This window comes from Phyllostomus hastatus, unplaced genomic scaffold, assembly GCF_019186645.2.
Source record: "Phyllostomus hastatus isolate PE091 unplaced genomic scaffold, TTU_PhHast_1.1 phas_contig_1, whole genome shotgun sequence".
NCBI lineage: Eukaryota > Metazoa > Chordata > Mammalia > Chiroptera > Phyllostomidae > Phyllostomus > Phyllostomus hastatus.
This window is the reverse complement of record NW_025333498.1, coordinates 35398822-35425393: the sequence shown is the minus strand read 5'-3', so window position 1 is coordinate 35425393 and position 26572 is coordinate 35398822. Positions and strand designations below refer to the sequence as shown.

The 26572-nt window shown below is 39.2% G+C and overlaps 1 protein-coding gene across 4 annotated transcripts in view; it reads left to right on the top strand.

Moving 5' to 3' along the window:
• FMNL2 (formin like 2) overlaps positions 1–26572 on the top strand; it is a 301251-nt gene that overhangs the window by 210285 nt on the left and 64394 nt on the right. For all 4 annotated transcript variants that reach the window (XM_045851929.1, XM_045852128.1, XM_045852002.1 and 1 more), the window contains exons 5-8: positions 373–456; positions 3530–3682; positions 22914–23022; positions 26448–26524. In XM_045851929.1, the coding sequence (XP_045707885.1) occupies positions 373–456; positions 3530–3682; positions 22914–23022; positions 26448–26524 (423 nt within the window). The remainder of the gene's footprint in view (positions 1–372; positions 457–3529; positions 3683–22913; positions 23023–26447; positions 26525–26572) is intronic.

Here is a 26572-nt window from a genome sequence, read left to right as displayed (position 1 = left end):
CCCATGCAGTCTTGGCCCCGTTAGCCAGCAGGCTGTGGATCGATTATGGTGGAAAAAGTACATTAAACAAGTTCCTTTTTTTAAGAAAGTTTTTTATGGGTTATCTTAAGCCTCTTAAGCACTAAAATGCAAAGAAAGCACACATATACCTTTTGCCCCCTGTTCTCATACATTGAAATGTTGTGGTTTACTTCGTTGCTGGATCTAAAAGCTCCTGCCTACTGTGATAGAGTCTGGGCATCCTTACACCATATTTCCTTTCAGGCAATGCATGCTTGTGGTAGAAAAACAAAAGTTTTCATTGTGGCTTTTCATGACTGAGCATTTGATAAATGTCTCCAATAAATTTTTCTTTTTTGTTTTTTTAAATAGATGGGTCAGAGAGTTTTTGAATGAAGAAAACAAAGGCCTTGATGTTCTAGTGGAGTATCTGTCATTTGCACAGTACGCAGTAACGTAAGTAAAACTTGGCTTGTTTCTTTTGAATTTTATGTGGTCGTAGATGATGCAGCTCAGTGCTACAGTTGTACACTGTACTGACGGGAGAAAGCAGAAACAGATGTAGTGTGGCTTAGTAGTGTAGTGTAGTGTAGAGGTTTGTTTCTATTCAAATAAACAAAAGCAAGTCACGTAATTGTTATTAGAAATGCTTTTAAGGCAGAAATAAAACAGTGGAGTAAAAATTACCCTTAGAGCAGTCCTTGTTTTAAAAAGAACTACTTTATTTAGTGCTCAAGTTACATGTATCCATATGGTAGTGTACTCTGGTACTTAATGAAAGTGTAGATGATACATTGTTGAGTGAATAAAGCAAGGTACAGAAGAGCACCTCCCTATTTATTTCTTTTTTTTTAATTTTAATCATTGTTCAAGTACAGTTTTCTCCCTTTTACTCCCAATCCAGCCCACCCACCTAACCCTCCCCACTTCCCTCCCATTACCACCCTCCCCCTAGTTTTTGTCCATGAGTCCTTTAAATTTGTTCCTGTAAACCCTACCCATTCTCCCCTGAAACCTTTTTATTTCTTAAAAAATTACATATTTATGTACATTTGTCTATGCTAATAAAGGCAGAAATAGATACTAAACTGGAGTAAGGGTAAAATGAGAGGCTTTTTCTTTTTACTTTACATGTATTTGTATTGTTTTGATTTACCTGTCATAAAGGTGAAATAAACTGGAGCCAAACAGGAAAAAGATTAACTTACTTAACCTAGTTTTCATTAATTTATAAAATTTTCCCATTTGCTTTACTTCTCGAAAGATTTACAACAGGAATGAGAAATGTACATTTGAATGAGATACTTTCTTCTCCACATTTTCTCCTTTAATCAGAAAATATTTCTGCATCCACAGATATACTCTCACACAGATAGAGGAAATAGTATTGTATTTTTAATTTGACTGGAAGACATTTTGGCTCAGGTGGTATTTTTTTCCCTTTTGTAAGCAGTAACTTTTTTTTATATTGCCTCACTCCAGTAAAGTCCCAGGACCTAACCAGATGCTGTCTTATCATCCTCATTGCTTCCTTGAGAATTTGCAAGGAGAAAGCTACAATCATACCTACCTTGTGGATGCAGAAAACAAAGTATTAACTGAAATGGGCTCGATGAGTTTCAGTCTTGATAACTCCTGTATATTATATGGAATAGAGTAAGAAGAACCAAAAGACAAATTTTCTCTTCCTGAGAAATTGTCCTCTGAAATATAATCCTAGTTTTTATAGCATAGTCTTCCAAAAGTTGTCTCTTATCTCCATTATGTCAAAACTGCCTATCTCCTGTTACACTGATTATGATGATAAACCAATAATATTGCCCTGTTGCATATTTTAAAATCTGGAGGAATAGTCATGGAATTGAGGAAGGGCTAGGAAACCTCAGGAATGATGAAGAGAATGGCGTGCTGCATGTGACATGTGTTTGCTGTGATTCGGCTCTTTCTCTGTGTCACAGAAAGCCAACGGGACATGGTGCTGCCACCTCCAGGGCGTGCCTCTTGTGTGCGGCAGGAGATCAGACCAACAAACATCAGAACTCACAGCTTTTGCTTCTCAGTCTTCTACTTTTTTTTTGCATTAGCTTTACATTTTTTCCTGATTAGTTTTTTTTTTTTTGCATATCTTAGAGGAAAAAGTATATATGGGTACAGTTTATGTTCTTTCTTGAAACTAATGAGCTGAAAAATGTCCTGTCATTCCTTGGCAAGCAACAGTTTCCTAGCTTGTGTAATGTGAAACAACAGGCTTGTGCTCCATCCCTAAAGCAGAAGCTTTCTCTGAGGCATTGCTGTCCCTGCCATGTGAGAGCTGGGGATGAGCTGGAGGAACATGAGAGTGCAGAACAGCCGAGTGACATGGGGGCTGCAGAGTTATTCATCGAGAGTATTGAAGACCTGAGTGATCTTGGAATGTCCCCTTGGCTGTCCTTCCCCAATATCAATGATGGGATCTTTTTGATTACTCAGTTCCACTGCCTTTCTGTTCAGCACTGTTTCCTGAATCCTAAGGCATGACAAAATTGTTAGGCTGAGTCAGTGACTTCAGTACACCAGTCTGTGATATCTGGATTAGTACTTAGTAGATGGAGAGCATCACCTAGTTTACAGATGATTGCTCTAACCAAATATTTTATTTTGGCAATCAGACTTCTTATAAAAGTCATACTTTTTTCATAAAAGCATTGCTGTTTCTTCTGAGATAGCTTCCAAGATCTTCCACATGATAGTAATTATGGCTGCCTTCTGTTTATTCTCTATCTGATCAGGTGTTGCTTGGTGGAACTATGGGTAGAAGCAATTAATAAAATATTTTTTGGGGAGAAAGCAGAGTTACTAACTTTGGAAGGAGAAAATGCATAGAACACAAAGCCTGTCTGTTTAAAAATGCTGTTCCTAAAATTATACAAGAATAAGCAACTTAACTTGCCATTTATTCTAACATGGTTAACATGAGTAATAACCTCAAAAATGTCAAAGAAACAACAGTCCTACTTTAAAGAGCACCACATTGGGAAGAGATTCCAAAATCAAAGCAAATTCATAGGTTTGTGAGTAATGTATCACATATGGTTGGAAAAGCACACTTGCCAGCACACTAGGAGCAAATGCTCAGTGAAAATGGATGGGTAGGAATAAATTAGTATAAGCCTAACATATTGACTTGTTAAAGCAAAATGAAGACATATGTGAGATTCTACTCCCCATCCCCCACCTTCACCTTCCATCTTAGCAATGTTGGCATTTGGCAAGTTAGCGAGTTTCATAGTAAAATACAAATAGTACATCACTATTTAATTTTTGCTATTGTTTAACTATTTGCCTGACCTAGTATTTCTCTTTCTGTATTTTCAAAGTCACCTCTGAATCCATAGACATTTTCTCTATTTCCCTTTTAGTTTACTTTGTTTGCAAAGACTAATCACATTAAGGTGCAGATGTATAAAAGGAAGGAGCAAGGTATGCACACCCATGTGTTTGTGTCAATATGAATCTTTAAGTCTTCTGTGGCATTTCTCTTCTGTTTTAGTTTTGACTTTGAAAGCGTGGAAAGCACTGTGGAGAGCTCGGTGGACAAATCAAAGCCCTGGAGCAGGTCCATCGAGGACCTGCACAGAGGGAGCAACCTGCCCTCCCCCGTGGGCAGCAGTGTGTCCCGCTCGGGAAGGCATTCTGCATTGCGGTGAGTTCTTTTAACCAGGAGCGAGGCAAATTTGGTAGGACGCATGGGGACAGCAGTGTCCCTTGCTTCAGTGATGATCTTGGGCTATGTATTCCTGTATCTTGCCAAATAGCTTGCATTTTCAGTACTATCAAATGAAAGTTTCTTCAGGAGTTCATGGGATCATCACTTGGGCTGTACTCTGTAGCATTAAATAGCTTCCAGGAAACATCATTCAGCACAAAGAGAAAATTCTGCTGCCAAATGATACAACAGCAGAGTGGTCTCTATAGCCAATTAAGTTTCTGAGACCAGGGAGATGCTGACATTGTGACTTAGGCTCGGTCTTCTGCGTAGAGACGGCACATTGAGATTTGAGAATCTCAAGAATAGCTTGTTACTTTTTGTGCCCTGAGCCTCCCCACCTTTCCTCCAGTGGTAGCTCAGCTGTGTGTTCTGTGTGTGTGTGTGGGGGGGGGGTGTTCTTTGTCACAGGTGTGGAACGCTAGAGTGATTTTTATTAATTTTTATTAGATGCCCTTAAGCATGTTTCTTTGGTTAGGTGTGCTCAATTTTCAACTTTCTATTTCCTTCTAAGGATTCCTTTTCTAATCTCTCCTGGCAGAAATACCACCATGTTAAGGGGCGGGGGGGGGGTGGTGCTGACCACCTGCACCACTAATGAGGATAATATCACTAAATTATTTATTCATTCCTACAGTTATTCATTCACTGAAAAATATTTTGAGCTTCTGTAACTTGCCACGTACTGTACATGGGTGTGTGAATCAAAACTACCTGCCAAGACACAGATACCATCTAGAGCCAGTTCATAAAGCTTTCCACATTACAGGACTTTAATAAAAGTTCTCTTATTTCGGCCTTGGTCTGGCAAGTGGAGTTTGTTGCTGTAAGTGTTAAAGATCACCATGGTCCTAGGGCATTGTAGCAGAACACATGTGTCAGGTCGTTGCTGGCGAATATGTGACTTTCAGGCTTTTCCTATTTGGTGGCCTTTTAATGACCTTCTGTCCCTTTGACTTGGGTTTTGGTCATGGAAAGTTAAAGTCTCTGTAATGAAATTCAGTTCCACTGAAGGATTTGATGTTTGAATATGATGCTTCCAGTCAACCTTTCAGAATTTTTGTTTGTTTGTTTAGAAATGCTGAAAATATCAATGGGTTTGGAATGATTCAATAATAATGAAGAACAGTGTTTTAATTCATCTCATGGTATTTGCAATAGGCTGAGGGCTATATAACCTGCACGTCTCCATCAACTTTACATGTGAACAGGGACATATGTGGGCTGATTTGGAAGTTGAGGAGAAAGGTCAGGTGTGCTGAAGAATTCCCTGATCACCTTAGTACTTGAATGGAAATTCTTATCATTTGTATTGATGTAATTGTAGGTAAGGGATCTAATTGACAAAGTGGATTTTAATTTGCTTTTCCATTATTTCTTACCTAGAAAGTATCATTTATTGACTAGCTACCACCTTAACAAGGATTTGTTTTTCTGATTAGTAATTGATTATGCCTGTTTTATAATTATTAATACTGTTCATTGAGAGCACATTGTTTCTGTAGAGTGGGAGAGTCAGGAAAATGTGGGGCACATTCCAGGTCCAAGGTGAGTTGTAATCCTGGGCCCTGGAAGGCATGGTACGAGACATCAATTTGTGATTTACTTCATAGTTAGCTCCAGCTAGATTCTGCTAGAATTCATTTTAAACTGTAAAAAGAGACCTAAAGTATAGAGAGATGGACATGATAGAAATGCTTTTCTGAGAAACTCAGAAACTATATGGCATCTCTGGTTGGCAGGTGTGCTTGAAGATGACCAACTAAGAAACCAGGATCACATTCTTCTGTTTTGTGTTTGACTAGCTTCAATCTCAGGAACAGAACATTGGAATTTCCTTCATAGGTTCTAGTCACTCAACAATATCAATATTAGCTTTCATGCTACTTTTTGATCTAAAGCTTAGATTTTTATTTTTAAACAATGTGTGTCAATGATATTCCAGCTCTTGTGGTTCATTGATTTCTGCCTGGATTCAAATTATTTGGTCATTTGATAGCATCTGTGACTTATAAAAACAGCAATCAGAAGTACACACATATAGTACATGTTGCTTTTCATATACCCAAAGATTGTTTACATTTTTTTTCTCTTCCTCCTTCTTCCTCTCTCCCCTTTTTCTGCTCCCCACACTTCTTCCACTTTTTGGCTTTCTTTTATTGCCCTTCTTTTTCATTCTGCCATCTCATTTCTGATTGTCTTCTCTTCTACTTTGTCCTTTCTGTCCCTACTGTCTCCTCTTCTTCCGGCTCCTTTCATCTCTTACACCACCACCAGATTGGTTTCTCTGCCTGAGTATCTTCAGTTCAAATGCCACCAGAGCTGCTTCTCTCCCTGTTGCCTCTGGAGCAGCTTCAGTTTACACACTGATGATGAGGCTTCAAACCGGAAAATCTCGTAAGTCATGGGTGAAAGGGACACCCAAGAGAGCTGGTAGTGCATGGTGGCAGGGTGTTGCAGCTGCCCTCCATGTTACAATATGATAACCCCATGCCTCAGTGCCCTCACCCTGTGCTGGATGTGCCCACTGCCTTTTAAACTGTGATACACTCTGCTATCATATTATGATTTCTCATTAAGAATTCAAACCTTCACAGTATATTATATATATTTTTTACTATTGCAGAGTTTTTTTTTAAGAAAAAGGATATTAATTTATGTTCTATAGAGATGATTTATTCTGGTAGCTTTGTTTGATTTTGGTCCTTATCCCAATATCCAGATAATAATGTAGAATGAATAATCTTATCCTAGATATCACTTGGAAAAAAAGGGTGAATTAAACTTGGAAGAAGAAATGAGATTTTAAGAAATGTAAAACACTTTTAAATGGGGCTTGATTAAAGAAAAAAGGAAAAACACTGTTTTTAAACAAAATTCTAATGTTGATGCACACTCTCCTCTTTGTATTCAGACTTTATTTTTTAACTGTTTAAAATGGATTAAGCATTTTCTGACATGACATTCACCCAAGTTGTATCAACTGTTAGATTCTACATTTTCATACATTTGTCTGCTTGGCCAGTGGTGAAAATGTTGATACCGATGCAGTAGAGACGTGGATTGTGCTGTTCTGTAAACTTAGAGCTGGTGGGCCTTCAGGTAGGACAGACTTCTGTTCATGTGACTGCAGATCTAGCTAAATCAAATGATGCTGCAGTGCACACATCTACTGTATGTGCGTGCTCTATTTTTGAAGACAAAGATTGCATTACTTCAGATGCAAGAGAAAGTAATTTCTAATATTAAAGAATGCCATGGTTAATGCCATTGGACTTAAGTAAGCAGTGACATAGACAATAAATAAGTGTTCTGAGTTTTTAAAGAAAGAGGTGGGACACCAAGAGCCTGGAGGATGGTGCCGGGTTTAAACTGGGACTCTGGGTGACAGCCAGAGTTGGTTTTCAGGGTGAGGACGGCTGTTCCCTGCAGAGGTGAAGTGAAAGAGGAAGAGAGGAGCAAAGCCTTACAGCAGAGCTCAGTGTGTTGGGAGAGAGAGGAGAACCTGTCTTTTGTGGGACAGAGGCTTTGTGATGGGGGTGGAGGGCTGCCTGATGGAGAGCTGGGTAGTAGACACACAAAGTTTGTAGGTCACCTGACTGACCTTTCCCACTGCGGCGAGGAGACCAAGATCCACATTGCCTTTAAGATATTAACACCTATTAATATTTCTTCCTAAGACTCCTCAGAACAAATTTCACTGTTTTTTCTGATATTATTAACTTCATGGAATGGCATTTCATGAATAGTCATCATCTGACTCTTTACCACCTATATGCATAGTGGATTTATATGAAGAAATGAAGAGTTCACATTTGGATCCTTGTTTATACATCTTAATATAGTAATCTCATTCCTGGCGATGTTTTTTAGGGGATTTTTAAAAGTATTTAAAAATGGGCACGAAGATACAGATAGCGTTGTTACAGTTTTGATTGGTAGTGGCAGGGAAGCTTTTTTTGAGTGTCCACTGCATGCCAGGCACTGCTCTAAGAGCCTTCTGTGATTTACTGCTCACAGTGCTCTGTGGGATAGCTCCTCTTACCATCCCTATGAGGAAACTGAGTTCTTGAGTCACTGAGCAACTTGTGTGGGATCAAACAGTAACTAAAGGAGGTGGCATTTGAAGTAATGTGGCCAACCCCAACCTCTATACCACATTTTCCTGCCTGTTTATTTATAAGATGATTCCCCCCTCTAGTAAATATAATGTTTTCATATCAGGGTGTCTGCATGTCCTTCGTTCAGTTGTCCCCTGTTCTTAATGGGCTTTTTGCTCCTTCCAAGAAAATGTGGCATTTTCTACTTCACACAAAGGTGTCAACTAAGCTAGTGGAGACCCTGATCAATATGCCGTAATATTTTTATAGCTATTAGAAAATAAGTTCATACAGAAATGTATTTTCTAAACAAATGACAAGACCAATAGTTCTATATTTATATAATTTTATCTTCACTTATTTGCAAATGCAAAGACATTAAAAGGAAAGTTCATTAAATGAAAACAGTGACTTCTTTTTATCAGTGGGGAGAATATGTGTGAACTTTCTTTTCAAATTTTGTTTTTATTGTGTTTATCATGATGTAAAATATATATACTAAGTACCCATGAATCAGGTAGGCAGAGACCACATGATAAAGCCCTCAAACGGTGAAGTTTGGCTTTCCCCTGGGAGGCAGTGGGGTGGGAAATTACTCGAGGTGGATGGTCTTTGCAGGTGAGTAGGGTCTGGGGAATGCTCGGGAAGCTGACTGCAGGAAACACTTGTGAGGCAGCTGGCACTCGGAGCTACACACAAAGAATCTGAAACTTAGAACGTAGAGCAAATATAAAAACATTTGAAAACTGACTTGGTGGTCAAAGAGTTAAAAAAAAAAGAAAGAAAGAAAAGAGAGTTTTGTGTATGATTGAATAGAAGAAATAGAACCACTAATGGAAACAGGAAAGTCGTAATCCAGAAGGGATCTTAAATGTCCTTTAGTCCAACTTTGTATTGTTGATGAGGCACCTGAGACCCAACTCTCAAACCTTGTTCTTCAAGGAGTTACTTAGCTCCTGTGACCCTGTTTCCATGTACAGACTAATGGCCCATGTGGTTTTTGGCCTTTATGACAATAAATACTGCTGTTCATAGCAGTTTTCCTGATCTCTGTGTAACAGTGATCCTATTTAAAGATATGGGAACACCAGCTTTGTACCAGTTTGCTTATAAAGTAAGGGGTATTCTAGAAGAGTTGAACTCTTTTAGGCTCTTACAAGTTCTTTTATTTTAATAATTATCATTTACCTTCAGTTTTAATTGTTGGGGGTTGGAGAAATCATCTAACCTATTAAACTATCACTTATAATATCACATAAAAAAGATCTTTGAATTTGATAGTTAAAAGCTTAATCACTTTTTATCTTGATTCATAATATGGAGGTTGAACTCAGTTTTGTTAATTTTCCAGCTTATATAAATTAGGAATGTAATATCTGAAATGATCATCATTCTCTTTCCTCTTCCCTTTTCTCCCAAATTATACAAAATCAACTCAGATCTTTTATAGTCTTTATTATTGAGAATTGTCATCTGTATGTTATTTTACAAGTGTCTCCTTAACTCTATTTATTTTAAATTTTCTCTGTGGGAGGATATTGAAGAATGCAATCTATTCCCATAGACGCCAATTTAAATGGGGAGAAAACCACAAAGAAAAATACATTTAAAAATTATTCTCATTAGATGAGATAGCAGATGTTGATTAAAATGTTCATTAACACTTAATTTAGAATGGTAAGGAGTAGAGGGGAAAAAGGCCTAACGAGGAGACAGTCATCAGAGTAAACAGCCAGGTTTCATTTCTGAGGGAGGAAAAATGTTGAAGATATTCCTTGACCTGGTGAAAATCTGAGGATGTAGAAAATGAAATAATCATCTATAAAATAAAGACTTTCCAAATTTGCAGACTTTACAAAAATAGCCTGTAATTACAAACTTTCAGTTTTACTTTTTGGCACAGTGTAAGAAATAACTGAAAGTGTTGGGTTGTTGTATTTCTTTCTTTATTTGAAGTTGCAAAAAGAAGTTTCCTTGGGTTAAGAATGTGCATTCCAAGTATTCGGCTTGGAGTTTATTTTAATGTCCCTGCTAGTGAAAATGGTGACAACTTTAATTATACATAGCTTATGGGTATACTATACTGACAGATTTGTCCAGCATTTCCCACTATGAGTTTAAGTTCACTTTATTTTATCTTTGATCCAACCAAAAGCCAACTGAAAGAGACTATGTGGAAGTGGACAAACAAGACACGCAGCCAGTGCATTGTAGGGGAGCTGTCTCTGAGATTCTCAGGTCAGTGGAGATGATAGGGTCTAGGATCTGCCTCACATGTTGTGGGATTAAATGAACAATTCCTGTAAAGTAGGTGGTTTCATCAGTAAGATTTATCGTACTTAATGTTGTGAAGGGTGCTTTGCCAGGTTCTGAGGATACAGAATGATACATTTGTATTTGTATATGACTTATGATTGATAAAGGACTTGTTCGTACTTACTGTCTTATATCTTCATAAGATCTTCAGGAGGTAGTCAAGGATTAGTAGCCTCATTTACAGGTGAGGAAGCTGATGCTCAGAGAAGTTATCCATAGCTAGTAAGTGACAGAGCCAGGATTTGTAATCAGAGCTCTTGACTTATTTCTACTGTTACAGTGTCTTTACAATTTGATTGAGAAAAAGTGTATATATGTTTGGGGGTGCTCGTACATGTCCAAACTAACATATGTTACGTGTCATGTGAGTATAACCAAAACTAACTATATGGAACTTTAGAGGTGAGAGTGAACAACAAATTCTACAAAAGATTCATAATGTGGTCTGGATATGAAATAACAGTGAGTAAGACTTGGAGGGGTGACTAGGAAAGGAGAGGAGCAGAGAGGGTGGTATGAGTGGCAGTTCAGTGGTAAGACTGCAAGGTTTGTCTAGGAAACGACGAATACATTAGTCTGCCTGGAAGTTGTTCAGAGCCAGCTTATGCGGTTGTTTGAAAGCCAGGTTATTTGAATTGTAATTTTAGCTCACTGGAAATGATTTACTGAAGGGTTATGAAAAGAGGAGATAATTTGGGATAACTGAAGTCTTTCTATCTAAAGGTCACAGGAGATACATAGATTTGTTGCACACTTCACTTAGGGATACATCCTGACTCATTAGCCACTCAATAGCAAATGACTTTGTCAAAGAGACTACAATGAAAAATCAGAAAATTAAGACTAATGCTCTCCATTCATATGATGGAAGAGTGTTCATTCACTTACTCTATTCAGAAAGGATGTACTGAGACCTTTATATTTACGGGGTCTGTTCTAGATGTCATTTGGTCCTATAATGGGAAATGTAGATGAATAGAAAATTTTAATAACTATAAAAAAGTTTCATTAGTAGTTTTGTATACTTTTCTCTCTCTGTCTCTGTCTATCTCCCTTTACCCCCACTTGAACTATCTGGATTCAAGTCTATAAGCTCTATTTCTTTTGGCTATATAGAGTGTCAGAAAAGGGCTTGCCTCATTTATTTTAGCATCATATATTTTATGAGTTTAAATGATAGAAAAAATATGCCCAAAGTAACGTCATGTCTGAAGGGTAAGAAAGAGGAAACTCAAAACCCTACATCTTGGTCACATAGTATTAGCCCAGACTTTGGAACCATAAAAGACTAGTACAATTATGCCAACTTATGTGACATACCCAGTTGGCATTGCATTGCAGTTGGGTTGAATACTTATATTAGCTTTCAGGGTAGTTTTAATTACTGTTCTTTATTTACAGATAGATATTAGTTTGATGTTCAAATAGGTAGACTGTTTGAAAATTCTTTTTGTAAGAGAAAAAAATATACTTTTTCTTTTTCCTGTTGCTGTTAGAACCTAGAAATTAGAAATCTCACAAATGTTGGCATGGAAGCTTCACAGGAAAGTTTGGAAACTATGTCCCCTCCTTTTTTTTTTTTTTTGGCCAGACTCCGAGAGGGCCTGATTAGGTCGGTTCAGGAAATGTTCATGGAAGATTCTGCAGTAATATACTGTCTGTGGCTAATATAAGCTCAGAGGGAGAGGCAGATATGCCTATAATCCACATCCAAGAAAATATCCAGCAGGCTCTCCCTCTGTCTTGAGCATGCTCATGCCTTTACGCCCTCTTCTTCCTCCAGGCGCACTTTCTGTGCCTTTCCTTCTCCAAAGCTCCAAGGGCCCTTTTTTTGCTCCCATAACTTGTTTCCTGAGCCCATGCAGCCCAGCTGGCTCACTGCTTCCATGCTTACTTCTTCTACCTCTGTAACTTTCTAAATACACTTTTGCTTGTAAAAGAAAAAAAAGAAATGTCTAAATGTCATCCATATATTGTCTTAAGCATTCGTCAAGACAAGACATATGCTGAAACATATGTTAAGACAATATATGGGTGATCTGACTTATTTCAAGGCATCACTGGGTGAATAGCAGCTTCCATTTATTTGGGTTTACTGTTTAGTGCTTTGCAGATGTAGATCTCTGAACAAAATCCAGTACGTGATCACACCTAGCTTTTGCTCAGGAGTTGTGTCTTTTATCTTGTACTCCCAGAATTATCATTGACACATTATTTATCATTTATTCTTAAATTTAGCACCATTGTTTTCTTAATGTACCGATATTATTTATTTTTATTTTTTTAAATATATTTTTTCATTATGCTATTACAGTTGTCCTATTTTCCCCCCTTTATTCCCCTCTGCCCTGTACACCCCTCCCACCCACTCCCCTGTTTTCGTTCACGTCCATGGGTCACACATGTAAGTTATTTGGTATCTACATTTCCTACTCTATTCTTAACCCCTCCTATTTTCTACCCACCATTTATGCCACTTATTCTCTGTATACCTTTTCCCCCCCTTTCCCTTCCCACTCCCCTGCTGATAACCCTCCATGTGATCTCTCATTTCTCTTATTCTGTTCCTGTTATAGTCATTTGCTTAGTTTGTGTTTGTGTTTGTGTTTGTTTTTAGGTTCAGTTGTTAATAACTGTGAGTTTGTTGTCATTTTACTGTTCATATTTTTGATCTTCTTTTTCTTAGATAAGTCCCTTTAACATTGTATGTAATAAAGGCTTAGTAATGATGAACTCCTTTAACCTGACCTTATCTGGGAAGCACTTTATCTGCTCTTCCATTCTAAATGATAGCTTTACTGGATAGAGTCATCTTGGATGTAAGTCCTTGCCTTTAATGACTTTGAATACTTTTTTCCAGCCCCTTCTTGCCTGCAAGGTTTCTTTTGAGAAATCTGCTGATAGTCTAACGGAAACTCCTTTGTAGGTTACTGTCTCCTTTTCTTTTGCTGCTTTTAAGATTCTGTCCTTCTCTTTAATCTTGGCTAATGTAATTATGATGTGCCTTGGTGTGTTCATCCTTGGGTCCAACTTCTTTGGGAGTCCCTGAACTTCCTGGAAGTCTATTTCCTTTGCCAGATTGGGGAAGTTCTCCTTCATGATTTGTTCAAATAAGTTTTCCATTTCTTGCTCTTGCTCTTCTCCTGCTGGCACCCCTATGATTCGGGCATTGAAATGTTTAAAGATGTTCTGGAGGTTTCTAAGCCTCTCCTCATTTTTTTGAATTCTTGTTTCTTCAGTCTGATCTGGTTGAATGTTTCTTCCTTGTGGTCCAAACCGTTGCTTTGAGCCCCAGTTTCCTTCCCATCATTGTTGGTTCCCTGTACATTTTCCTTTATTTCACTTAGCACAGCCTTCATATTTTCATCTAATTTACAACCAAATTCAACCAATTCTGTGAGCATCCTGATTACCAGTGTTTTGAACTGTGCATCTGATAAGTTGGCTATATCTTCATCACTTAGTTGTATTTTTTTTCTGGAGTTGTATTTTTTGCTTTGATCTGTTCTTTCATTTGGGCTAATTTTTTTTTTTTTTGGTCTCAGCACTCCTGTTTCTAAGGGGTGTAGCCTTAGGTGTTCACAGGGGCGGGGCAACACACATCTCTTTGTTGTGATGCTGTATGTGGGGAAGGGTCCCGAGAGGGAACAATGGCGCCTGCTTGGCTCTCTGCCAGATTTCAGTCACTTCCCCTGCTATCCACAAACAAAGTGGGCACTTCTGGTGCTGGTTCCCAGGTGGGTGGGCTTGTGTACATTCTAGGACCCTGTGGGTCTCTCTAATGAACTTTCCTGTGAGGTTGGGAGTTTCTCCTGCTGCTGCCTCAACCCCCACAAGTGTTTTCAATCAGGGGTTTTGAGGCTTTCTTTCTCTAAGCTGGGACCCTGAGTTGCTTGGTCTGTCCTACTCCCCCATTGTGTGCTCCCCCTTCATTCATTCACAGGTGAATGTGGGACCACCCAGCTAGCCACTGCCTCACCAGTCTGTTAGCCACCGCCTGGCCATGAGTCCTCTCTGCCTGGCTGCCTGACTCCGCCTCTTCTACTGGTCTAGATGAATATTTCTTCTTTAACTCCTTGGTTGTTGGACTTTCATACAGTTCGAATTTCTGTCAGTTCTGGTTGTTTTTTGTTTTTAAAGTCGTTGTTGTGCTTTTGGTTGTGCAAGGAGGCACAGTGTGTCTACTTATGCCTCCATCTTGGCTGAAAGTTGATTTTATTTTTTTTAATGTGGTTAAAACACTTAACATATGATGTATCCTTTTAGCAAAATTTTCAGTGCACAATTGTTAACTATAGGCACAAGTTTTACAGCAGGTCTCTAGAACTTATTTACCTGGCATAATTGAAACTTTTTACCTATTGATTAGGAACTCCTCATTTCCACTCCCCACCTTCCTTGGCCTCAGAGTCCACCATTCTACTCTCTGTTTCTGTGAGTTTGACTGTTTTAGATACCTCATATAAAAAGAATCATACAGCATTTGTCTTTATGTAATTGAGTTATTTCACTTAGCCTAATGACCCTCAAGGTTCATGCATGTTGCTGCATATTACAGAATTTCTTTCTTTCTTAAGGCTGAATAATATTCTGTTGTATGTATTTACCACATTTTCTTTATTCACTCGTCCATTGATAGACATTTACATAGGTTATTTCTACATCTTGGCTATCATGAATAATGCTGCAATGAGCATGGCAGTGCAGACAGTCTCTTCAGGATCCTGATTTTAGTCCTTTTGGATAGATACTCAGAAGTGTATCAGATCATAGCAATTCTATTTGTAATATTTTGAGGATCTTTCATATATTCTTTGAAGATTTTATTTACTTATTTGTAGAGAGAGGGGATGGGAGGGAGAAAGAAAGGGAGAGAAACATCAATGTGTGGTTGTCTCTCTCATGTGGACTACTGGGGACCTGGCCTGCAGCCCAGACATGTGCCCTGACTGGAAATTGAACCAGCAACCCTTTGATTCTTAAGCCGGTGCTCAATCCACTGAGCAACACCATCCAGGGTCATATATTGTTTGTCATAGTGACTGTATCAATTTACATTCCTACCAACAGTACACAGAAGTTGCCATTTTTCCACAACCCTGCCCACATTTACCTTTTGTGTTTTTGCAAGTGGCCATCCTGACAGGTATGAGGTGTTATCTCATTGTGATTTTGATATGAATTTTTCTGACCAGCAGTGATGAATATCTTTTCATATTCCTTTTGGCTATTTGTGTGTCTTTGAAAAAATTCTATTCAAGTCCTTAGCCCATGTTTTAATGGGATTACTTAATTTCTTGCTATTGAGTTGTAAGAGCTCCTTATGTATTTTGGATATTAACCCCTGGTCAGATATTTGGCAGTATTTTCTCTCATTCCATAGCTTGCTTTTCACCCTAATTTCTTTCCTTTACCATGCAAACGCTTTTTGGTTTTATGTAGTCCTACTTGTATGTTATATTTGTAAACAAGAGGAACTACTTCAAAATAGCTGTAGTTCCTTTACAATGAGTAGTTAAGGACAGCAAAGCAGGAATCTTTAACTGGAACTCCAAGGAGTGTTATACATAATTCAGGCTACTTACATCTCTCTGGCAAGAGAGATTCCTATGTATCTAATCTGTAGTCAGGCAGATCTACTATAGTAGCTACAAGAGGGCTACTTCCCTGGATTTCCTTTGCTGGCCTTGCCATTCTTTTTGTCTTCAGTAATCAGAAATTCAGGTTTTATTTGCCTTGTCATTTATTAGAATAAGTTGACTGGTTAACATTCACTGATCAATCGTTCTGAAGGGCTTTCAAAACAGAACTGCCTTCTTTTTTTATAGCACCTGCTGCCAGTGCTGTGTAGGGTAAGCTGCTCACCACCTGCTTCTCAGCAGGTTCATTGCCACACATGAGCTTGGTGACTCAGTTGGCAGTTGTTCACAATAGTCCTAAACAGGAAATGTTTTGTGTACATCGTTTGATTTCATTCATATGTTCAATCTAATGAACAAACTGAACTAACAAGCAAAATGGAGACAGGCTCCTAGATAGCAGGATGACAGCTAAGTTGGGGAGAGGAGAGGGTAGAGAGATTGAACAAAAAGAGAAATGAACTCATGGACCTGGCCAACAGTGTGCTGATTGCAGGGGGAGGGGTTATAAGGGGACTAAATGGTAATGGAAGAAATACAATAAAATTATTAAATAAAAAAACAGAAAATAAAGGATATTTATAAAAATTGCCTTGTTTTTTATGCCTTTTAAACTCACACTAACATTGACTTATAATTTCTTCACTTATTTCAGGTATACATAACTACTGGTACATAAAATTAATAAAGGTGGTTAGAGTAATTTCTCTTTGGTTTTGATCTTAGGTCAATTTTATAATCTCTTTCCATATTCTCAGAACTTTCTGAATCCCAGTTGGCAGCCTGTCCCAGCTAGTGTCTCATCTTTGAATGCTAGGGTCACATTTGGTTTTGGTTCAGTGCTTGACAAGATAATAGGCAATTCTCAGAGTTAGAGAAGAGGGCCTGAGAAATTTGGCAGTGTCAGTTTCCCTACACGGTTTCTGTGAAAACAGCCCCTTAAAAACCAGGATTTTCTTAAAACTCTTGAAACTTCAAGAAACAGCCCTGAATATCTCTTTGGCATTATTTTTCCTACATATGTCAGGAGCTTCCAAAGTTACACCCAGGGCTGCTTTCTGCCTCTGGGAAACCTCCCTGTCATGTCTGAGCATTTAGAGCCTCAGAGCTCTGCCTGCCCATCTTGGGGAACCGGGGGCCTCAGAATGGCATTTAGATGGTCTGCCCTGGGAGTCCGGGCAGTGGGCTCAACCACTCCATAAATATTTCATTCCCCTGTTTTTTCCCTCTGGAATTCCAGAGAGTTGTCTTTGACCCCCAAGTCTCAGGGAACCTGCCCAACACACCACAGAGACCTAATTGTTTCAGGACTTTATTAGACCTGTTCCCAGCAACTTGAAGGAATTGTTACACTTCAGAGTGAATGCACTGGGCAGAAAATTATCTCTAAATGGCTGTTATGGGGTGTCAGTGAAAATGGTGGAGTAAGGACCTCATAAATGTTCTCATACATAAAGCCAATGAGAAAACTGTCAAAATATGCCAGAAGCAACTTTTTCAGTACTTTAGAAATTTACGTTTTTCTGCAATCTGGGGAGCACCCATTCAGGAAAAATGAGTGAATCTAAGTAAGAATAGTTAGCTTTGTGGTGTTTTATCTTACGCTATTTGCCTCCCCTGCTCCCTCCCTCTTCAGTTCCACAGCACCCTCGAAAGCCAGTAGCTCCACAATCATAGTGCAGACCGTTGGCCTGGTGGCCAGTGGAGGGGGATGAATGGAGCTGAAGGTCTTCTCAGGCCCCTCCTTGTCCTAGACTAAGTTGTCAGGCACCATGAGGTTTGAGAACTACTAGTGAAGAAGCCAATTACAAGTCTCAGTTAAATGTACCATTTAGCTGTTGACAGAATCTGGGAACATTCAAGACATACTACATGGGACCGGACTGAAGCTCATCTGCCTCAGTTATACACAGGAGACCATGCAGACACAGGGGCTGCCTGTCATTGGGGCATTTTTAATATACCGCAGTGAACTGGAGGGACAGTCTCCAATCAATTCCAGTAATCTCATAGTAGCTTCAGGGAGGTAATATTATAGTAACTGGTTTTGCTTTGTGTAATTGTGTAACAGAACATGCGCCAAGTATATTAGTTTACCAGAGAGGCACCCATACCTCCTCCTGAGTCACCAGCTTACTTCCTGTACAGCTCAGGTCTTTGTGGAAAGTGTATTCAGATTGCTAACAGAGGTAGATCACTGCTTGGGAGAGGTGAAGACCGCGTGGCCTGAGGGCTGTGTCACAGAACCTTATCTGCCCCGGCAGAGATTGTATACTGAATTACATTCACTTGTGTTAATGTGATTATGCAACAGCACCTGTACATACAATATTTGGCAGTTATAACCAGTTTCATTTGAGCCGTTTGAATTTTTAATTGGTGACTAATTGTTGCTGTGATTTCCCAACCCTACAAAGGGGAATCACTGTGACTCATACACCTGGTGGAGATTGGTGGCGCTAATCAGTTACCTTTATCCTGTTTTTAAATAAACTGTTAATCACTGTATTCCAGCTTATTGACATCCACATGGGGATTTGTAGCACTGGGGAATAAGATTTTTCAAAGCTTAGTTTTTCTGGTGGTGATACTTGGTTTTTTTGTTACGTGCATTGTGGTAGAATTGGCCATGTCACAGAACCCCTAACCTGTGCTTTATAAGGCTAGATCAGCACCAGCTCAGAGGCCTTCTAGAGAATGTTCCTCATAGTGAATGAAGTGGAGAAAGCATTACAGCCACCTTCCACAGTTAGCCCTCTGTCTGAGGGGGACGGAACCCTGGACCATCTGCAAGAGTTTGTTTCCTATGAAATGTTTATTTCTTTATTTGGAAAGGAATACACATCTATTGTAGTGCATTTAAAATATAGACAGAAATATGCCCTGGCTTGTGTGGCTCAGGGGATTGAATGCTGGCCTGGAAACCAAAGGGTTGCTGGGTTGATTCCCAGTCAGGGAACATGCCTGGGTTGCAGGCCAGGCCCCCAGTAGGGGGCACAAGAGGCAACCATACATTGATGTTTCGCTCCCTCTCTTTCTCTCTTCCTTCCCCTCTCTCTAAAAATAAATAAATAAAATCTTTTTAAAACGTATTGACAGAAATAACAAATGGCAGTATTTTGTAGTTTCACCACTCAAAGAGCCATAAGACAGGCGTGTTTCAAATCTGCACTGGTAATATTTCATGCTCAGTGATGTTCATGGTCATGGCACCTTTTGATACTCATCCCACAATTTGGCCATTCCTTTTATATTTACTTGTTGAATTAGAACCCCATTTAAAAACAACTTTCATACGTAAAGACAGGTACCAATAGGAGGTCTGTGTTAACTCAGTCAAGTCTGGCCTGATTGAGAAAATGTTGACTATAGGAGTATTTTAAGTTAGATGCTTTGCCAAAGAAGTTCTCCTTTGAGAAGGTGTGACTGTCTTCACTCCACTGTATTGTGCTGTTCAGGCGTGTGTATTATTATTGAGTTTATTTCATACATTGGTAATGTATGAAACAGACAGGGTAGGCTGGGGCTGGAGTGTGGACAGAGCATATCATTAATACAAGGACTATGAGATAATAAACATCTATTGCTGCTCAACTAGGTGGTAAGGCCTTGAGGGCCAAAACAACATCTTTATCCTTCATGTTCCCTTAGCAACTTAGCAGAGTCTAGCATAAACAGTAGATGCTTAATAAAACCAACTCTGGGGCTTCAACAAGAGGTTCAGGATGATTTTCTGTGGCTGGTAGAGAGCACCAGAGGCTAGTTCTTCTAGATCACTCACCTTGTCCAGGTGTCCTTGTTGTGGTGAAGTGACTGTGTCTATTGTTAGTTCTAACTTGGTTGATATTTTGGAGTCAACTTAGGGGAATCTATTAAAACTAGATCCACAGGAATAGGTTTTTTTTGGGGGGGGGTGGGTAGTATCACTGTTGTGCTTTGCAGCTGCATTTAAAACCTGTCCAAAAAGGAAAAAGGTATAATAAGTTACTCAGATGATAAAGCAAATAAACTAAGTATCTTATTATATAAATTGTCAAATTCAATACAATGTGAATGCAGAAGAGTAGGTTGATGTACATGCTAACCTGTAGCACAGTCCCTGAAATCTAGCCTTGGAGATTTAAGGTGACCCTGAACTAAGTCCTTTGCAAATATCGTATTTGCAGAGGTAAAGAGTTGTGACATTAATCAGGGTACATTTACTTAATGGCAGCAAATTCTTCTAGAATGAGTATTTCAAAATATAGTATATTGCAAAATTTCCTATTAAGCTAGAAAATGCGTACTTTCCTGGTAAGTGATATAGGATAAATAATTCAAAAAGAAAACTTTGTTTACCAAGTGGATGGACCACTGTGTTCTGAAGAAGATGCTCAGGTGCTACTACTGTTCTCAGCAAACTAAGCCTTAACCATGCGTGGGGCAGTAATTACTGGGGGGTAGGGAGAGCAACACCTGTGTAGGACAGGATGGCAGAATGCAAACATTTGACAAGGAGCCTGTCAGCACAGATGGCTGTAGGAAGTGGACAGGTTGTCACTGAGTCAGGTTGAGAAGCATCTTGTAGAAAGTGACTGCCCTGAATCCCAGTGAGATGTGGGGTCTGGTCTGGTCTCCTCTCATCTCTTCCTTCTATTTGCTCTGAGGACCTAACTTTTGGGGCTTAAGTTTTCTCACCTGTATCAGGAAAGGTTGGTATAAGGGGCATCACAGATCTTGTTAGCTGTCATCACTCTGATTCTTGTTCTTTACTGGTTGTGGTGGTGGTGTTCTGTATTTATTGTAATACTGTGATTTGAGTACAAGTGCAAATGTTACCATTAATATCTAAATAAACCAAAAATTGGAGAAAAAAATTTAGATTAAATACAATGCTTTAGTAAAAAGCTTTTAGCTCTGTTGTTTTTAACCATAGACTATTATTAATAAAGACAATACATTGTTTTTATTGATTGATATCTTATATTGTATATTTTCTGAACTTCTTAATATTGATAAATATCATGTGCTATTTCATATTAAATATATTTTAAATGTTGGTCCAGAGTATCTATTTGAGATTAACCATCTACAACAAGAAGTTTTTGTGTTAATATTTAGTAAATAGAATACTCTTCTAATGAATCAATTTTTGCTTATTTCTGCAAATGAAATAAGCAGAAATTTGGCTTTTTAGAGTCTTGTTACCATGTAGCCGAAGGACTAGATTAGTAAATAAAAGTAAGGAAGCTGCTGTGTTACTTTGCATCTGTTAGGAAACACCATAAATGCATGAATTTAATCCAGTTGCTGAAGTCATTAAAATTTACTTTGAAGTGGTGCAGAAATGTGAGACTGTAGAATGACCTGCCCCACCTTCCTAACGAGCAGCTTGCTTTGGCCAGTAGATCTTCTGCAGTCATTGCTGCACACAAATACAAGTTGGCAAACGACAATAGATTCTCTTGACATTACCTTTTCTTTTTTAAGCTTACTCTTTAGTACTTTTACACTAGTAACAATTGCTTTTAATTAATAATGTCAACTAGCCCTCTAATCAACTATTCTGAACCTAACAAGTGATTGCACTAAAGAAACACAAAATTGAGGTTAAAATCAGAATGGTAGAAGAGGGGACAGAATTTTAGATGCAGACTAAAAAGATCACATGTTCTTGGGCCAGACCGGTGTGTGGTTGTTGTTCGAAGGTGCACCAGTCTCTGTTGAGACCTCCATCAAGCGTGTTAGCAATCCTGCTTCGGCTGGGATTATGGCAGAGGGACATATTTTAAAGTAAAGGTCTTAGATCTTGAAATCAGGCTTACAGACACCAAAATCTGAATTTGTTTCCTTAACTTTGTTTTTGCATTCCAAAATGAATGAGGCCAACTTCCACTGCTGAAATGTTATTTCCCAGTGTGAATGATATAGGAAGTCCTGGAATAAAGCATTTTTCTTTTAACCAGCATGGTGAGCAAGCTAAGTTTTGCACATTCAGGTACATTGTGGAAAGGGATGTATTGAACTGTTTGTCAAAAATTTATTTGGCTCATGCAATCGAATCTTCTTTCATTTGACAGTTTTTGAATAGAAAATAAAATTTAAACAGGCTGCTAAGTGGAACAGTTTTAAACAAAACTGTCAATTCAGTTTTCAACTTCTAGCCTGCACCTGTGGGACTTTTGAAAACTGTGTTAATCCTCACTTCCTTAAAATTTTAAATTAGCTCAATTTGAAAAGGAATGACTGTAGCTTCTTTTGTGGAACATTGCTGTCATTGACTCTGTAGGGGAGCAGTTGACAACTTTTGAAGTTTGCTTTATTTCAGGCTTGGAGTTGCAGAGAAAACTGCCTTCGGTGTTGTCATATTTTCTGCTCGCACCACGTTACATTGTCACTTCTTTACTACTTTCAGGCTCTGATAAATCTGCAGACACAGCTACTAAGGCTTAGCAGTGTAGGGTCTGTAGAGTGGATCCTACCATTGAGACATCTCAACCCTGTGAAACATCAGCATATTCCCATCTAAGTCTCAGCTACCATTCCTCGCTTTAGGTGAGGGCTCAGACTGTGGAGGCATTTGTATACTATTCAGGCTATGCATATCAATAGGGTTCCGTATCACCTGCTGATACCAAAGTTGCTAATGCATGACCTTGCCTACACTTAAACTCTGAATCCTGGACTCCTAATAGCACTCATGGGAAGGTGCAGTTAAAATAGTGCAGTGATTAGAGATCAATATATAAACTAAGTTTTACCCCATTACTTGTTTGCAGGTGCAGTCTGCATGCATGCTGTCTCAGATCACTGCAAATCTTGCTTGACCTACTGATCAGGAGCTGGGGGTTGTTGAATCCCACATAGTCTGATTTGTTACATGTTTGAGTGGAGTTGAGTTTCATTGTTTATGGCTGTCTGGCCCGACAAGTGATAACCAGTACACACAATTAATGTGCATCTCACATCTACAGGGATAGCTTTTTGATAATGGGTTTATTGTTGGTGGTTTTGACTTGCAGTCCTCAAATAGGTGCAGGTGAAGGTAGAGAACGATGTCCATTTTTTCAGTGCTTGTGCCTATGCTAAGAATGTAATCTATAGTTATATAGAAGTTTCCCTTTTTATTTATAGGTATAATACTTTGCCGAGCAGAAGAACCTTGAAGAATTCAAGATTAGTCAGTAAGAAAGACGATGTCCATGTGTGTATCATGTGTTTACGTGCCATCATGAACTATCAGGTAGGCTTGTGTTTCTGATCCTTTAGAAGAATCTGAATTTGTCATATTCTTTTTGTTTTTTTTTTTTTTTTGTATTTGTCAGATTCAAATTTGTTCTTTTTGGCTTTCTTGTATTATTTATCTTTGAATTAAATATGAGGATTTGAAGAGGTTCTGTTGGAAAAGAAAGGTCTGGTTTGTTCTGATGCTCAAGATTTAATTCATTGCCCGCATATTTTAATTAGCTTTTATAATGTATTTAAAGGGAAGATGTTTGCCTCTTGCAGTGATACACCTGTCTAGATTACTTGGTAAATGTTTGTGACTACTTAAGACAGGGTAAGCCATGGGTTGTGGGCAGTACTGGGACAACTTCAGAACTATTCAGTCTATTCGGAATGAATAGACTCACACGGTGGGTCATCAGTGGTTCTCAAAGGGTCCTGTGGTGAATAGGCAAAAAGTTAAAATTATTTGCTGCCAGACCTGGTTGGCCCTAATATTTATAAGAAGCACCTGGAGGATTCCATTTAAAAATGTGGGTCCCTTCTTCAGGTGATTGTAATGTCGGTTATCTCCAGTCTGAGAAGCACTAGGAGAGAGCAGCAGTGTGTGGGTTGGATTAATCCTAACAGCAAAGTGGAAGTTACAGCCTGGAATATCTAGGATGAACTGACGTGGTCAAAGGTATGATTAGAGAGCAGACCAGGGTGAGAATTAGAAAAACATAATTCATATATAAGAGTAGGATTTCATTTCCATTTATAAGGAAGCTACAGGTGGATCCAAGAAGAAATGGAAAATAAGTACCTATGTAGAGGGTCTGTAATTGAGTTCAAACACAACAAAACAGTGCTGAATTGAACATAAGAAGGGAAATGTGCATTTATTCTTTTTCAGTCATTTAACATTTTTTGTACATTGTCAGACCCTGTTCTAGGCATGGGGAATAAAGTGTTAAATAAATAAATACCCTAGGGAACATATTTTCTAGCAAGGGAGACAGATGGTAAGTAAATTGGTGAACTATGTAGTGTTCTAGGTAATGATGATGATGAAATGGAAGCTAACATAGAAGTATTTCCTACATGTTTAGCATGTTAAACCTGTTACTTAATGTAAGTCCCATAACAGCCCTGTGGATTGGTGCTATTACTGTCCCCATTTTATTTATGAGAAAACGGAGAGACCAGTCAGAGAAGTAATTTGCCCAGGATTATATGGCTAATAAGTGGTGGAGCAGATTTGAACCCATGAAAATGGGCTTCCAAGAACTGTTACTAAGTGCTGTAGAAAAATAATCAGGGAATAGAAATAGAAAAGGATGAAAACATGTGTTCTGTTTTAAATAGGCCATCCAGGAAAGTGTCACCAAGAAGATAACATTTAGTGATAACTTTAATGAGGGAACTGGGTAAGGGATATTATTGAAGGAAGACTCCAGGCAGAGAGCAGAGCGATAGCAAAGGCCGTGAGACAGGAATGAGTCCGATGTCCCCAAGGCACAGAAAAGAGGGCAGGTTAGCTGAGTTAGAATGAGGAAGAGGGAAAGTGGAAGATGAAGTCTGAAGCTAACAGGGCTTCTTGATTGTGGAGGGCTTTACGAGCCAGCAAAAGGACATTGGTGTCAGTATGAGTGAAAAGCCATTGAAGGGATCTGAGGAAAAGTGTGAGTTGATATGACACTTGAATTTGTCATGATCACTCTGGTTTTGTGTTTGGGAGTGGCCTTGGGGGGCAAAGACAACAGGGCATAGACCATTTAGGAGACTGGTGCTTTCACTGAGGTGTGTGTCGATGGTGGTGTGGACCAGGATTACAGGAGTAGAGATGATGAGAGGTGGCAAGATCCTGGTGTGATCTGGATGGCAAAGACAGCAAGCAGCATTGGCTGTGTGGTGAGTGTGGCTCCAGGGCGTCTGTCCTGGCACGTCCACGAAGATAGGGTGGGCTGCCACATGAGCAGGTTTGGGACACATGATTAGGAGTTCTTTTTGGAGGATGTTAACTTTGAGATGTGCAAGGACATCCAAATAGGGACCTTAAATAGGTGTTCAGATATGCCATCTGGAGTTCAAGGCAGAGGTCTGGCTGGAGATACAAGTTTGGGAGTTAATAGATGGGATGTGAAGCCAGGTAAGGGAGTGTGATCAACAGGGGTACACAGAGAAGCCAAGAAGTCCCAGATAACCATGGGGCATTCTGTTTAAATGTCAGAGTGATGTGGAAAAACTAGCTAGGGAGACTTAGAAGTAGGCAGGGGGTAGATGCCAAGGACAGGAAAGGTTTCCAGAAGAGCATGCTCACTATGTCCAGTGCTGCTGCTGTAAGTCATGTAAGATGAGTGAGGGCTGACCATGGGCTCCAGCGAAGGGTGGGACATTGGTGATCTTGGCACAAGCAGTTTCCCTGGAGTGGCAGTGATGATGTGTCTGACTGGAATGGCTTCAGGAGAGAATAGGAGGAGAGGAATGGGAGTCTGAGTGTTAAGAGTTTTGCTGTAATAGGTGGCAGAGACATGAGGCAGTAGCTGGACACTGGTCGTAGGGTTGAGATTTTTGGTGGTGGTTATTGTAATTTAGGGTAAGGTGATTTGCACCATGTCTTCGTTCATGGCGATGAATCAGAGAGGGAAAAATAATGATGGGGAGGGGAGAATTGCTGGAGTATATACTCTTGAGTAGGTGAGAGGGAATGGGGTCGAGGAATCAAGTGAAGGGCTTGACCTTAGATTGGAGTGTGGGCGAGTTTCTCTTTAGGAAGAGGTGAGGAGGCAACCTGTACATCTATATGGGAAGGATTCAGGTGATGGTGGAAGCTGTTGGAAGCTTTTTTTCTGCTTACATTTTCTCAGTGTCATTGGACATAAGGTCATGAGGTAAGAGGTAAGTTTGGAGGACAAGGAATAATCCTCAACTCAGCAGAATCAAGAATGATTCTTGAGCCTGTCATTGTACTTACTTCATTGTATAGAAAGATGAGGTCATATGCCTCGGAGCAGCACAGGCTTTCCTGGGCTTTGGTCCTGTGGGCCATCGCACAGAGGAGGGACCAGTGCCATGGTTATTCACAGTGGGGTCCCTCTGAAAGCTTAAAAAGATTCCGATGCCAGGGTCCTATCTTTGAGCATCAGTGTTTTGTTTTATTTGCTCTTCCAGGTGATTTTAATGAGCAGCCAGGATTGAAAATCACTGGGCAGGAGCTTTTTCACCATTTTAATGAAGAGAAACATGGAGTTCATTCATAAAGAATGGAAATAGGTTCCCTTAATAGTAGCATCATCATTTCTGAAAATTTTCTGGGAAATATGTTTAAAGAGTGATGTACTAAGACATAAATGCATTTATGATGGTAGAAATTATATTAGGTGGAAACATCTTTTAATCAACGTTGACACTCCCCTAAGTAGATTCCTAATGCTTTGTTTTTTTGCACATTAATTACAGTATGGTTTCAACATGGTCATGTCTCACCCACATGCTGTCAATGAGATTGCACTGAGCTTGAACAACAAGAATCCAAGGTAAGCCTGAGTTGTAATGCACAAGTCTACATCTAACCAGGGAAAGCA